Raw genomic sequence first — 14,227 nt, 5'->3', positions numbered from 1 at the left:
TAACTTTTAATGAGCATTTAGAACAATATTAACATCTTTATATGTGAACTAATGAAACTGTCTCTCTTTTAATATTTTTCGGGAATGAGGTATTTATAGATATATTTCAAAAAAGTACATGCCCCGTTTTTTATTTCAGATAATTAAATGCATAAAGAATATCTAAATTTTGTACTTAGGTTTCACTTTTAATAAATTTTATTTTCGTCAGTGCACAATTCTTCATATTTATAAATAACAAGAAAGGATATTTCCATTTACATACAAGTTCTAAATGTATACTGATATATAAAATTAATGACAAATATTAAAAATAATTACTCAAATTAATACATAAATTAAAAGATTTATGGGATAATTAAATCCTTTCCTTTCTTTAAATTTCACATTAGTTTCAATTTTGAATATTCTCTTTTATGAATCCTTCACATCAAGGCATAATATATTATATTATATAAACAAACAAAAGGAGATTAATGTTATTCTATCCTCCTAATAAAGCATTATATTGGGATGTCTATTATGTATAATCTTATGTAGTATTCAATAATAATAAAATACAATACAAGTAAATAAAAGGAATTAAATGCTTGAAAAATACTTTATGGCAGATACAAATTTCTTTGATTGATAATTACTTGTATCTAGTAAGATGGGAATTTAACCACACATCACTTGTCGAACAAAATCTTCATAATTAATGTTACCCTGCGAGTCTTCATGACCAGCCAATAGGGTTTCAACTTCTTCATCACTCAGTTTTTCACCTACCAAAAAATAGAAGTAATTAATTAGTCTGTGAATTAGAAAATGAATTATATATGATATGATCATGTAATGAATAATTACTAAAAAAATATTGTCATACATACCTAGTGTGGTTAAAAGGTGTCTCAGTTCAGCAGAAGAAATGAAACCATTTCCATCTTTATCAAAGTGACGTAATCCTTCTATAAAATCGTCAGCTGTATCAGATGTGCGAGCTTTGCTTATAGCTTGATAAATTGGTAGAAACACTTCAAAACTAATACGTTCATCAGGTTTGTGTTGATGAGTAAATTTTTTAACATCTGACTCAGTTGGATTTTGTCCTAGAGCACGCAATGCATCACCAATTTGGGCTACGTGAATTTTTCCATCTCCTCGACTGTCAAACAGTTGAAATGCCTCTTGAAATTCTATATAGTAAAAAGAATTTCATAATTATAAATAATGGATACATAAAATTATACTTTACATAAATATGCCTAAGTAAGTCAAAATTTAATTTAAAAGATGATAGTTTCTATGAATAATAAATTTATTTACCCTCAATTGATGACATCATTCTGTTAGCTAATTCTTGATAACTACAACCATACATTGTGTATTTTAAATATGTATATGTATATATTTAAGTATATATTAGATGATAAGGTTCCACCTTTTAAAAGATGAAACGAATGATGATAATTCTAACAAATACGCATAGAAATCCAAATAATATATATTAAATATTGTACTGTATTTTTTCCAAACAAAGATAACAATACAGAATGTCAATAAATCTTGAAGTTTGTAACACAATATGTATATGTATATATATATATATATATATATATATATGTACATATATTGCCTATCACAAATATACCAACAAAACTACATTCAGAAACGAGTTAAAACCGAATATAAAGGTTCCACGGTTGTTACGACGCAATGCTATTCGTGTTCTGTCTTCGTTTCTTCTTTTCTGCTGCTATTTCTTTCAGATACCTAACCATAAAAGGAAATCACCGACACGTAATTCGATGTCACCAGGGTGAGTCTAATAAGGTAAAGGATATTCTTGACCTAAATTGAACATCGAGAACCATCTGTCCGCCCTTCTTTAATTTTATTCTGCTTGGTGTCAATGATCTCATTCGCATTTACGTACCTGCTAACTGATCCTCCGAGTAAGATGCCTAAAAATATGTATAATATATAAGTATATCTTTTTCTCACTGACACATCTGTTTGAACATATTTATATGTATTTCAACAAAATATTACAAAACAAATAAAAGACAGTGCATAAAAATACAAACCATTTTGCTTGACTATCGTTAGTGACACACACAGTACGTATCTTTTTACCGCGAACGTGTATATATGTACGTTGGACAACGAGCGCCTCGATCGTACCAAGTTTTTCAAGCCAGTAGTATTCAGAGAATTTATGTAGTCATCGGTTTTATTGGAATGTGACGCATATAAAACGATAAAATTAATCAACACCGAAGCTGGATTTTTTGAAAATTGTGTAAAAATTTCTGACATTTACAACTCGATCGAATGTTTAGTAAATATAATGGTTAAAATAAAATAAGGAAACGGAAATGAAATTCAAAGAATTATATTGTTCTACATGGAAATTGTGACTGTGATAGTCATATAATAATGAGTAACCTCAATTGAAAAATTATCAATAGTTTGCTTAATGGTTTATTCATTTTTATAGTATTGGTCTTCAGGAATATAAGATTCTAATACTGAATATTCTATTCTTATATTATAGATAGTGATTTCTAACCTTAGTACATATATGTACAATGAATCATATTGTATCTAAGCATACATAGTTTTGCTTTTTTTTTCAAGAGGTCGCTACGTTTTTACTTTGTGTAAATAAGTACATATGTATATATCTCTGGTATATACTACATGTCTTCTATCATCAATAGACCTTGGCCTTACACACAGATGAAGTATAGAATAGACTTGGCGGTATGATACAAAATATAATAAAGTAAAAGTATTGATAACAATTTCTAATAAAGACAGATATAATTTCTATTTAAAAAAAGAACAGTGTGTTTATATAATTAATATATTTATTAGCAGATGTTTACAAAATTCTCACAAATGTACGTACATATTTGCTATGTTATATCGATTTTGTTGATTAGTCTGTTAACAACTTTTTGTGCGTATTTATTTGTTCCTTTTAAAACTTCATATACCCGTTCATGAGAGTGCATAACCTCAAGTGTAAGAAAAATTCGTGTCAGGTGGATGTATAATATAGTATGTAGATATATAAAAAGAAAAAAGAAAAAAGCTTCTTTGAAGTTACATTTTATATCCTAGTTTACACACCATTAGATGTAACACTTAATTGTCATCAGTTGGTCGATTTCCATGAAGAAAAGTGTATATCGCATTCCTGAGTATAACATTTGGGGTAAATGAAGTATCTCGAAGAGGTTTGTTCGTCATTGGACTTGTATATTTCCCACATAAAAACCATTCATTTATAGCAGCTTTTTCATATGTAAATCCATCTGAAAATAAGATACTTATTAGAATATCAAATACTTTTTATTATGATCCCTGTTTGTATTGTTTACCAGAACATTGGACAGGTTCTTTCATTATTTCATGCGTGATAGGGCATAAAAATTCGTGAGATATTTCGCTATCGTCTATAGGGATTTCTGAAGAATTATTGTCTTCACGTTTTAACCAGTACAGTTGTGTTTTAAATGCTTCCGCTGTCTAAAATCAATTGCAAATCGGTAAAGTGTACTTTTTTGTAAATGATTACGAAACAAGCACAGTAGAAAACGAGTTAGTTAAAAAAATAACTTCGATTATTTGTGGTTCTTTGACGATATACCTCTTCATCTTGTTCTATGTCCAGTCTGTTTGTTAATTCATTCTCCGATAGGGAAAGTAAATGTCGTCCCGTTAAAGAAATCGTATTAGCTTTCTTAATTAATATCGATAAGCCTATTTCGTCCAACCATCTCAACGTATCATCGATTTTCCAGTCCGCAACCTTTTATGTTAAAAATTAAGCGTACCTATAACTGATGCGATGACACGAAATATTATATCATCATGTTTTAAAATCATACCCTTTTTCTGTTATTTTTTAAGTTATTTATTAATATATTTTGCGAAATCAACTGTTGAGGTATTTTCCAGATTAAGACAGTTTTATCTAGAGCACCTACGAATGATTCAAAATAATTGTTAATGTAGTAAAGAATCAATCAAGAAAATATGCATTGGATAATATAATATATTAATTGATCAAAACCTGTAATAAAAAGAGAAGTGTCTTGCGAAAAAGCGCAGGCAGTTACAAGACTTTCATGCTCTTCTAGCACGTATAAACACGTCCCAGAGTACTAAAACCACATTTTTCGTTACTTCGTGTTATAAATTATTGCGTAAATTAATTTTTAATAAACTTTTTTGATTATTATTGATATTGATTAGGTAGAAAGTTAGCCCAACATATTACCATTTAGCGAAAAGTCTGTTTTTCGTGAAGAGAAAGGAGAGGATAGGATGTTTACTCACTACATTCCATATACGCGCCGTTCTATCAGTAGCTACGCTTCCTAAGATTTCGCTTTGAATCGGAGGAAATCGAACACAAGTCACATTGCCACCATGTCCGGCGAAAGATCTTCTTTCTTTATATCGTACATCACCGCTACTGCTTCCACTACTACCTGATGAGATTACGTTAACTTTGTCAATTGTTATTTCCCATAACTTAACCAAGGAATCATTGCCACCAGTTGCTAATAGATAAGAATTTTTGTTGGTAATTATATTCTCACTTCTTCCTGTAATACAACATAGCAGAATAGTCATATACATAGTCACATACTTACTATACTTACTAACGGTAATTCATGAACAGGATTCTACTCTATTATTTTACTATTCATGCTTACCATTAGTTATAAAATTAGATGTTGGACAAAAATCACACCCTTGGACGCCTAAGTCATGAGCTTCGCCACAAATAATCAGCGCTTCACAATTTTTGTTATCACTGATTTGAAACAGCCTCCAAGTACCTTCGTTGCATGCCGTAATCAAGTAACAAGAGTCATGTGTAAAGGCAATCGCGTTTATTGCATCGGCATGACCACTGAAAATGCTGTGACATACGTTTGCAACAACTTAACAATATTTTGCAATTTATATAAAGTAAAAACAATATTTTCATAGATTCATTATATTATATACACTTTTGTGTAATCTTTTAAATACTTTTATATAATATATAATATATACAATACATATATATTACATATACACTATTTTACATACATATACGTGTATTTGTACGTATATACAGGGTGATGCACATAGTTGGACTCACTTGAATAATAACTCGAATAATTAAATACTAACTTTTTGCGAAAATTGATTCAGATGAATGTTGAATAGTTCGAAGGAGGCCACCCTGTAATCTCATACATATTATATGTACGACATTATATGCATATAAAGAATAACAAACCAATTGAAATCGAGATTCGATTTAAATACATATATAAAAAGTTTGAAGCATGTACCAAAGTTCCTCCATATTATTCACATCCCATAATGTAGTCCTTTCATCGTCTCCAGCTGTAGCAATTTTAGTACCATCCGGTGACCATCGACAAACACGGATACCGGATCCCGAATTCACGAAGGAAGATTTTGCTTGAGAACCGTTCTACGTAAAATTAATGACGGAGAATCGATAATATGTAATGATAATATGTTAATTTGCAGTTTAACGAACGCCTGTTATATGCGAGGCTTTTTTGCTATATAACTATCAAAACGTTGATAATCTCTCACGTTTTATAATCGTGCTATTGGTTAATACCTCGGTATCCCAGATGATAACAGTTCCATCTAAGGAGCAGGAGGCAAGCATACGACCACAAGGGCTAAATTCCACATGGTTTATACTATATTTATGACCATCCAACGGGCTATAAGATTTCTCTTGAAATTTCGTAATAATTTCGGCATTGGCTTCTTCTTCGGTCTCAATGCTCCAAACTCGTATTAACTTGTCCCTGAGTATTTATCACGATTAAGCAGTGAAAGAAATAACGCAATACAAAATATTCTACACAACTGGACCAAACAATATGCATCGTTATAAATCATTTTGTTTTGCCGAATGACATTTTTGTCATTCATATCTTCTACCGTCTTAGAGTTGCAGTTTAGTCCGGTTGCGTAATACACCCTGTATATTTCTAACCTAGTAATATCTTACAAGTTTGGCATTATTTAAATAAAATATTTAAAAAATGATATCTTGTATACTGAATTATTTAACTATGTTAGATATGACTAACCCAGATCCAGAAGCGATAAGATGATTTCCGTAGAAAGCTACGCTGTTTATTACTCCACCGTGCTCTTCTAATCTTTGAATTAGTTGAACATCATTAACAGATGTTTCCGCGTTTTTCATTACAGTTTGTTCATATTCGACGCTCTAGAGGTAAGGTTAGAGGTAAGGTGAGGAAGTTTCATTTTACCAAACTCTATAGACGTGTAATTATTTACGTATACGATTCAAATGATGGAAGGGTATAGTTAGCCTAGTAGATATGGTAATTGGTGTAATAGAAGCGATATAGTGCGAGCGTAAAATCGATCAGTGGTTAAAGTTTGCAACTTTCCATGTCCGTAACAAAAAATTAGAGATTTATTGGGAATCATAAAGAAGATCTAGAGCTTCGTTTATTGCTCGTACTCATTACGTATATTTATATCTCACCTCTTCGTGATTATCTAAAAATAAGGCAGGTGTAAATCGTCGTGCGAGTTCCGAGTCGAAGCATAAGTTTCCTTTAAGATCCCAAACAATTACGGATTTATCGTTGGAACCTGTAGCTAATAAATTTCCATCTCTCGAGAACGCACAGCATGCTACATATCTGTTATGTCCTGTTGTTATCGCCATAACTTTCCCGGTATCCTGAAAAATACCGGAATAAAAAGATTGGGGGATGAAATAAAAAGCTAATAATCATAAGCATTGTCAGTATACGGAATGTTTTGTTTATCTCGAATATGATTGATTCACAAATCAGTATAAATAACTTATATAATGTTAACGAATCCAATATAAATGAAACACCCTGTATATGTAAATGTCTATAGAAGTTTCACGAAATGATACGATAATCAAGTTAAGAAATTATGTACGTAGGTCAATCTACAAATAAGCTATTCCAACTTTTGTTCTAAAGAGCATAATTATATGGTTACGACTATACATATAGATGCATATATACAGCGTAAATATCATAGTAATGCATTTACTTTGTGCGATAAGGGGGACTTTACGTATTGTGTGATAGTTATCTGTTATTTCTTTTGTTTCGTACCGTTTCCCAGATTACCGCCGTTTTGTCGAGGCCACTACTAGCGATGAATAATCCGTTCGCATTGAAACAAACACAAGTTAAGGCACTACTGTGTTTTTCCATGATTCTGCACAGGCTTATTTTCACGGTGGATGTTTCGCATTTCGACTGTATCACAGTTATCTCCCATAATTTTACGTAATGATCATTACCGCAAGTAACTAGTTGGTACACTTTTGTGAATGGTTCGTTACCTAAACACGAAACAGTTGATATATTGGTAAATTTAACAGTAAACATAAAATTTGTAGTGATCGAAGTCAATCGAATTCGTGGCTTGGATCGTTTTTGAAAGACGATAGTATGTTTTATCATTTTTTATGTACCTGTAATCTTTTGGCAGGTCGAAAAGTCGCAAGATACGACACCTAAATCATGAGCATCATCTATTGAGGCGAGGGCAGTAATCGCTTGATTATCGGTAAAGCACGAGTCGATGATATCGCTGGTGGCGAATAATTTCATGACACCAAACGTACAAGTAGTTACTAACCAACTGGTATCCGGTGAAAAGCATACGCTCTGCACAGCACCTTCATGTTTTTGAAAATATCTGTATGCGGATTCGAATTGTTACTGCCCGATTCGTCGAGTACTCTGATATATACAAAGTATCAGGAGAATAAAAAGAATCTCACCTAACTAAATTGCGTCGAATCAAATCCCAAAGACAAACCTGTCCATTATCTCCGGCAGTTGCAAGTAACGTTGAATCGGGCGAAAATCTGCAAACTCTTACAGTTTCTCCGCCGACTTGAACCATCGTATGAATTTTTGATCCTGTCTGCAAAATATATCACGATACCTCTTTCCTACATCTTTATACTAATTGCTAATGACAGCGTGAAGATTTAGTGCATATGTACATACGTGTATATAGGAATCTGTATCTTACAGACGTATGAATTGCCAAAACTGGGATTTCATATTTGAGATTCACCACTTTTTTCCATGATATCAAATTTCATTTCGATCTTACTAACTCGTAATTAACTTACTCGTAAATTCCATAGCAACGTTGTCCCATCTATACTAGCCGAAGCTAGCATCGTCGATTGTGGGCTCACTTTGACAGATGTAACTCCGTATTTGTGCCCCTGCAACGGCGAAAAATATGCCTCTACGTACCCTTCGCCTAATCGCCATTGCCAAACTCTGACACGTTTATCTCTGAAAAGAACATATACAAGCCCATATCAGCTTAATTACTGTAACTGGAAATAAGTATACCTATGTAACCGGACTTAAGCGCCGAAAAGTACAACTTAATGAACTATTGTATAACTTATTTAACTTATTATATAATATATAATATATAACTTAACGAGGAGTATATATCGATCATATTAAACAGTAATATAACACAATATAGGGGATGGATTGATCGATATTATAAAAGATAATTTATATCGTGATTTAGTGTTGAAAATGAAAATTATGTGATTTTACAAAAATCAATTCGAGAAAGAAAAGCAATTCAAGACAACCCCGTACAACTACAATTATTTATTTGACAAAAAATTCATTTATATATAAACGTCTAAACTTTGATAACTTTCTTACCCAGATCCAGTTACAAGTACGCAATCGCTCGCAAAATCAATACTCGTAACGTCACTGGTGTGTGACGTTAAAGTTTGCAGAGTTTGTACGTCTCCTATCGTGGTGGTCATCTTCATATATGATTTTGTTATTAATTTCTTTCATATACCTATAATATCAGCCTGGAGCAACGTACGATATACCGTAAAAAGCAAGTACAAAGTAGAATCAAATATAACTATTTCGTTCTTATATTTATACATATTATTGATATGCTATTAACAAAATATTTTACTTACATAGTATGCAACACATCATCTCATTCGTTTTCGTCTGCAACATTAGAAGCACTTGAAGTATTTTTGTGCAAATTACCTTAACTTTTTTTTTGTAAGCTACAGTGCAAATCGTTTCGCGACACAAGTAGTTGTGGACATAATGTCATAAGCAAAATATGAAGAATACGCGGTGTAAAGAAACGTGGAACATCCGTGACCTTGACATTGCTCAATATACTATATATATATATAAGTACGCGTGTATGTACGTGGATTCACTGGATAGGATATATGTAATATCGTAATTGAAATAAAAAAGAAATCGGATGAAGTAGAAAGAAAACATATATAAAAGATTATTGGGAATAATTTTATACCGTAATCGTCGTGTCATACAAATTATACAAGTTTTCAATCTCTCATTGTGAAAATATTACTTTGAAGGAAATAATACATAAAGAAATGCGATAAGAGATTACTTACGCTAATAAATGAATCGATGCAATTTGAAATCAAATACTAAGCCACAGGTTTATTGGAACGATAGATTCGATCATAACATGTTGCATATTTGCTAAGGAAGATTTATTTCGGTAATGTATCACATGCTGTCTCTTTCAGGTAAGAAACGAAACTCATAAAACATCAAGTTCTGCGTACAAAGCATTCTACAACGATAATATGTCAACGCATGTCTACTAAGGCTATAAAATCGATATGTATGAAGTTTAAACGACTACAAACAAACTGGTTTGGTCATCCGCAAATAGAATATTTAAAAAACGATTATTTAAATGATGTATTTGGATAAAATATTATTTCAAATAGTAAGTATATAGAGTATTTTCTTTTAGATTATGTATTTTATTTGATTAAAAATATTTTTAAAATACCAAGAATACTAAAAATATTGGAGCTGTACTTGAATATATATTTTGAAATATTTTGCTTCAATTTATCTTCTTTTTACTCGCAACAATCAAATATTATTTCCGAAGATATCTATGTTTGCTCAATATCCCCATTAGCAAAAATAGTTTCTTAATCTCTCGATCTTATAAAAAAATATATATAATCACTTTCCTTTCATAAAAAATCTCATTGGTGATATCGCTAATAATAACAGCAATATGCAGAATTAGCATTATTGCTAGAATATAGTGATTCGTGAACTCAAAGTTTTATTTATGAAATTATTTTTAAAATATCAAGTTGACTCTGCCATCTGGCTCAGTTGGAAGACTGTTTAGTTTCAAAATAATAATATGTATGTACATATACAAGAAAATAACATGAAATATCCTATCAATTTTTTTTTATTGAATAGTAATGAAATTCTGTGAGAAAATTTAATTTATACATTTATGTCACATTAATTAATAAATATTAATAAAGTGAAGTACAATATATTCATAACATGATATGAAATAGAAAATATGTTATATTAATACTAAAATGTGTAAGAAAATAGAAATATTTACAAAATGTTTAATATTTTAGCTTATAATTCATATTGATATAACTATGTAAAACATTTTTATGTTGTTTCAAAAAATTATAGGTAACGGTGTTGATATAGTGACAAGTCTTGATGATTGTGCTATCCTAGGGCTACGTGGTGATTTATGTAATTGCAATTGCGATGATTCTGAAGTTGTTGGCGTTTTTGATAATGGTAAATTTTTTCTTAGTGGCTTAGCAGGTGTTCGTACTGATCTTCTCCTTCTAGATTTACTTGCATTTGCTAATACCTTTTCTGGTAATAAAGAACTTCGTAGTTCTTTCTTATCCTCTAAGTGTTCTTCAAATTTACTATATGTTGTGTCAGTAGCTGTTGAACTTTGTAACATGGAATTCTCGTTTTTATGATTATTTTTTGATTTCAATGTTTTTTTAGAAATTGCACTGTTTCCTTTATTTTTAGATCCACTTGTTCCTATGCTCCTATTTCTACGCTTTGCTGATGTATTCGGAGATGGACTACAGAAAAGTTTCCTTTTTGAGTAATTAAGCGGAGTATGGCGACGAATACTGAATATACCTTTTTTGGATGAACTTAAAGCAGCTTTAGAAGGAATTTTAGAAACAACTGGTGTTGCTTTCTTTGCTGATTTATCTTTTCCTTCTTTTCTAGCCTTCTTTATGGATTCCTTTTCTTCGTTTAAATGTTCCCATGATTCTTTCAATAGTTCCTCTACTGACATTCCATTTATAGTAAATATCTCTTCATGCATATTTTCATATTCTTTTATTAAATCCCTTAATTGCTCTTCAATTTTTGGCAGCTTTTTCTGTATGGTTTTACGTTCCTTTTCTTCCATTAATAGCTGACCACCACGATTATAAAAACGATCTGGATTATTTGCACGTTGTAACAATTCTTTCATTTTTGTCCACAAATCATCACGCTCCTGTAAGAGTTCATATATAGACTTATTTGAATTATAGAACTCTTGGATCCTTTTTACTTCCAGTTCATGCAATGTTAATAAATCTTCTGTATATGTATGGGAATAAAAATATATAAACTCTTTTCTTTGCTGTTCACTGAATTTACATAAATCCCACAGTTTGACCAACTCAGATCTCACTTGTGACACATATTTAGCAATGTTCTGCTTCCGTTTTTCTTTACATCGCTCCAATTCTGTGGTTAGTGCATTTATAGTTGCTACACTATATCCTTCGTAACTGCTAAGAAATGACTGACAAATATGTTCAGGTTCGTTAAGATATTTCCATAATGCAATTAATTCTTGTCTAATGTCTTCAACATGTTCCTTTGCAGTATTCACTTTATGTTCTAATTCTTCTCTAAGTTCTCTTAATTTATTCATATTACTATTGCTAAAGACATAATTTTCATCATCTTCATATACTATATGTTGAAAACTAGACGATGGAGATGTGCCTAAATCATCCATCATTCTAACAATTGCTCTACGTTGTTCGTTAAAAATGGTTTCTAAACGACATTTCTCACCTTCTTGTTTTTCAAGGTAGAGTTCAAAACTCTTAAGTTCTTCTTCCGAAGGCAATTTTTCTTCTATATTAATTGGTTGAGTGCCTAATACCTTACAAAGGGATTTTTCCTTTGCAAGCAATTTTTTAAAATGAGTCACACGTTGTGTTTTGCAATATTGTAAATTTTGTAGGTCAGCGCGCAGCACCTCTTCTACTTCCTTTAACGATAGATTTTCATATCCAGCATTTGTAATATTTGTTCCTAATTCTTTCGTTAGAACACCTATTTGGTCCATCAAATTTTTAACATTGACTAATATCGTTTCTTTTTTCAGCTTTGACTCTGAAACCATATCGCCTAATAAATCTTCTATATGATCAAATACTTGTTTGCAATATATTGAACGTACTTCTTGATTATATCCTATTTCTTCCCATATTCCGTGCAATTGAGTCAATGTACTACTTAGTTTTGCAGTAATCTTCTGCATAAGCGGTTCCCATTCGGACGAATCGGCCATTCTTTTATTTCTTTCTCTTTCAAATATTTCAATCAAACATTAAAATTTAACACGTAAAATAAAAACTCCCGTGAATTTATGTGTTCACTGAATAAATACGACAGGTATACTGTCGGAAAACGAATTTTACACGTTATAACACGACTGACCGTTGTTCATTTGAATTTGTATTCTACAATAACGCCATCCACTTACCTGACTGTAACTAAGATGTTACTATCTACCACTCTCTCCGATTGGTTGATAGTCAAGAACCAGTAAGAAAATAGAAACTTAAATATTTAAATCCCTTTATTTTATTGCAAGCACGTTTGGGGAATTTAGGTTTCCTTTGTTGACCGTAGAGCGCTAAAACATTTTGGTCGCGATATACAGTTGATAATTTAAAAACAAGCATGAAGTTGGACTCATTAAAATTTGAACTCTTCGATATTTTAATTGAATTAATTGGATAAGAGACTTCGACTGAGCAATAAATGGATTAACTTTGAAGTTGAAAAAATCCGGGTTCTTCAAGTGCAGCGATAACTCTAATATTTCATCTTCGTTGTTCGATAAGTATGCTTTCGATTTTAAATGACAAAGTGCTGTCAGCTTACCTAATATAAAATTGAGGAGATCGTTTATAACTAATGTTAATTCATGGCAGGAAAATTAATATGCAGATTAACGAATGATTATAAATACTTATCAATAATAAATAATATGTACAACAGAAATTACAATTATATTTATTTCACGTATATACTAAACTAACCACACTTTTCATTCAAATCGGCGAGGGCCATGTCCGTAGTATCCCTTGTGAGATACGTGGTGCCACCTGATGACTTCGCGCCAGATTTGTTCGCGTATTTGTTAATCATATTTACAAAGTACCCTCGCCGGAAGAAAATAAATATCTAAATGAGAACATTTTCATGAAAATATATCTTTTATGATATATATTTAACATTTCTAATACAAACATTGTAATTTAATGAAAATTACATATTTCTTCTTGATAATTATATTAATGTTGTATATTATCGATTCTATTTATATTGACATTTGATAAAGTACAATAGAAATGTCATGTTTGATTTGTGATACAATCAGTACCGCATTTTTTAAGATATTAAATTAATTATCTATGTTTCCCGGCAAATAGAAATAGTTCATGATAGAATGTTTTATCGATAAGACGTCTGGAAAGTTAAGGTCATGCTACTCAATTGTTCGCTATTATCGAATGAATCTTGGTACTTATAACAAGATTATATTTTTTATTACCATTTATTACCATTTTACCTGTTATATTTAATGAGTAAACTAGTATAAAATATTAGTATAAAATATGTGGTGTAGTAAAATACGGTCAACATTATTGTAATTACTTAAATACATAATATTAAAAAAACAACACAATGCTTAAATGAATAAAAGTTTTATGTTAATTTATTAATTGACATTTACGCAATATATTTTTGTATGACTGTTCCTTTGACAGTTTTTTAATATCTACAACTTGATAAAATCCGAACGCAGTGTCATATATATTCCATATGCTTAACAGCAATAATTCTTTCAGTTTATTTAATCGACGATATTTCTCCAACGAAATTGGACATGATATGGTCAATTGCCGAGGTGGGAATACTCCATGATATTGTACCGTGCAAAGTGGATCAAGATCTAAATGACGCCTGGATAGCGGTTCCATTGATGTGTA

General features: G+C 31.1%; 3 protein-coding genes and 1 long non-coding RNA gene across 8 annotated transcripts; 1 reads left to right on the top strand and 3 right to left on the bottom strand.

The window, feature by feature from the left end:
* Positions 1–330: 330 nt before the first annotated feature.
* Positions 331–2,440, bottom strand: LOC117216485 (myosin-2 essential light chain). Of its 2 annotated transcripts, XM_033463199.1 has the most exons (5): positions 2,070–2,440; positions 1,919–1,946; positions 1,309–1,349; positions 873–1,178; positions 331–767 (listed from the first exon to the last, which is right to left on the bottom strand). In XM_033463199.1, the coding sequence occupies exons 1-5, from the start codon at positions 2,299–2,301 to the stop codon at positions 661–663; spliced, it is 714 nt and encodes a 237-aa protein (XP_033319090.1). In that variant the 5' UTR covers positions 2,302–2,440; the 3' UTR covers positions 331–660. The 2 variants fall into 2 exon arrangements, with proteins under 2 accessions (XP_033319090.1, XP_033319091.1); XM_033463200.1 differs by lacking the exon at positions 1,309–1,349 and having other exon boundaries at positions 574–767; positions 2,070–2,432.
* LOC117216489 lies at positions 2,335–3,074 on the top strand. Its single transcript, XR_004489376.1, has 2 exons — positions 2,335–2,464; positions 2,540–3,074. It is a non-coding gene; the product is annotated as an uncharacterized LOC117216489 (long non-coding RNA).
* Positions 2,834–9,540, bottom strand: LOC117216483 (WD repeat, SAM and U-box domain-containing protein 1-like). Of its 4 annotated transcripts, none has more exons than XM_033463195.1 (18): positions 9,053–9,540; positions 8,775–8,935; positions 8,210–8,381; positions 7,850–7,995; positions 7,538–7,764; positions 7,173–7,405; positions 6,560–6,760; positions 6,132–6,274; positions 5,648–5,843; positions 5,346–5,491; positions 4,716–4,924; positions 4,333–4,604; positions 4,067–4,157; positions 3,882–3,976; positions 3,641–3,802; positions 3,372–3,519; positions 3,121–3,305; positions 2,834–3,005 (listed from the first exon to the last, which is right to left on the bottom strand). In XM_033463195.1, the coding sequence occupies exons 2-17, from the start codon at positions 8,888–8,890 to the stop codon at positions 3,136–3,138; spliced, it is 2,727 nt and encodes a 908-aa protein (XP_033319086.1). In that variant the 5' UTR covers positions 8,891–8,935; positions 9,053–9,540; the 3' UTR covers positions 2,834–3,005; positions 3,121–3,135. The 4 variants fall into 4 exon arrangements, with proteins under 4 accessions (XP_033319086.1, XP_033319085.1, XP_033319087.1 ...); XM_033463194.1 differs by having other exon boundaries at positions 2,853–3,305; positions 9,053–9,086; positions 9,515–9,533; XM_033463196.1 differs by lacking the exon at positions 6,132–6,274 and having other exon boundaries at positions 2,853–3,305; positions 6,560–6,573; positions 6,653–6,760.
* A 1,038-nt stretch (positions 9,541–10,578) lies between these two features.
* On the bottom strand, positions 10,579–12,652 carry LOC117216484 (protein regulator of cytokinesis 1-like). The gene has a single exon (XM_033463198.1). It carries the CDS (start codon positions 12,514–12,516, stop codon positions 10,579–10,581), a length of 1,938 nt encoding a protein of 645 aa, XP_033319089.1. The 5' UTR covers positions 12,517–12,652.
* Between the last annotated feature and the right edge of the window lie 1,575 nt (positions 12,653–14,227).

Source organism: Bombus bifarius, unplaced genomic scaffold, assembly GCF_011952205.1.
Source record: "Bombus bifarius isolate JDL3187 unplaced genomic scaffold, Bbif_JDL3187 scf7180000010271, whole genome shotgun sequence".
NCBI classification, from domain to species: domain Eukaryota; kingdom Metazoa; phylum Arthropoda; class Insecta; order Hymenoptera; family Apidae; genus Bombus; species Bombus bifarius.
The sequence above is the reverse complement of the archived record's forward strand: the minus strand, read 5'-3'. Positions and strand labels throughout refer to the sequence as shown.

Bases quoted from the DNA above. Each gene is read 5' to 3' on its own strand.
- LOC117216485 (XM_033463199.1), bottom strand. From the start codon at position 2,301: ATGTCAGAAATTTTTACACAATTTTCAAAAAATCCAGCTTCGGTGTTG. The intron at 1,947-2,069 runs GTTTGTATTTTT...ACATATTTTTAG, and splicing joins AACGATAGTCAAGCAAAATG to GCATCTTACTCGGAGGATCA. The intron at 1,179-1,308 runs GTAAATAAATTT...TTTACTATATAG, and splicing joins AATGATGTCATCAATTGAGG to AATTTCAAGAGGCATTTCAA.
- LOC117216483 (XM_033463195.1), bottom strand. From the start codon at position 8,890: ATGAAGATGACCACCACGATAGGAGACGTACAAACTCTGCAAACTTTA. The intron at 8,382-8,774 runs GTAAGAAAGTTA...TGTTCTTTTCAG, and splicing joins GTACTTGTAACTGGATCTGG to AGATAAACGTGTCAGAGTTT. The intron at 4,925-5,345 runs GTACATGCTTCA...CGTATGTCACAG, and splicing joins AATAATATGGAGGAACTTTG to CATTTTCAGTGGTCATGCCG.
- LOC117216484 (XM_033463198.1), bottom strand. From the start codon at position 12,516: ATGGCCGATTCGTCCGAATGGGAACCGCTTATGCAGAAGATTACTGCA.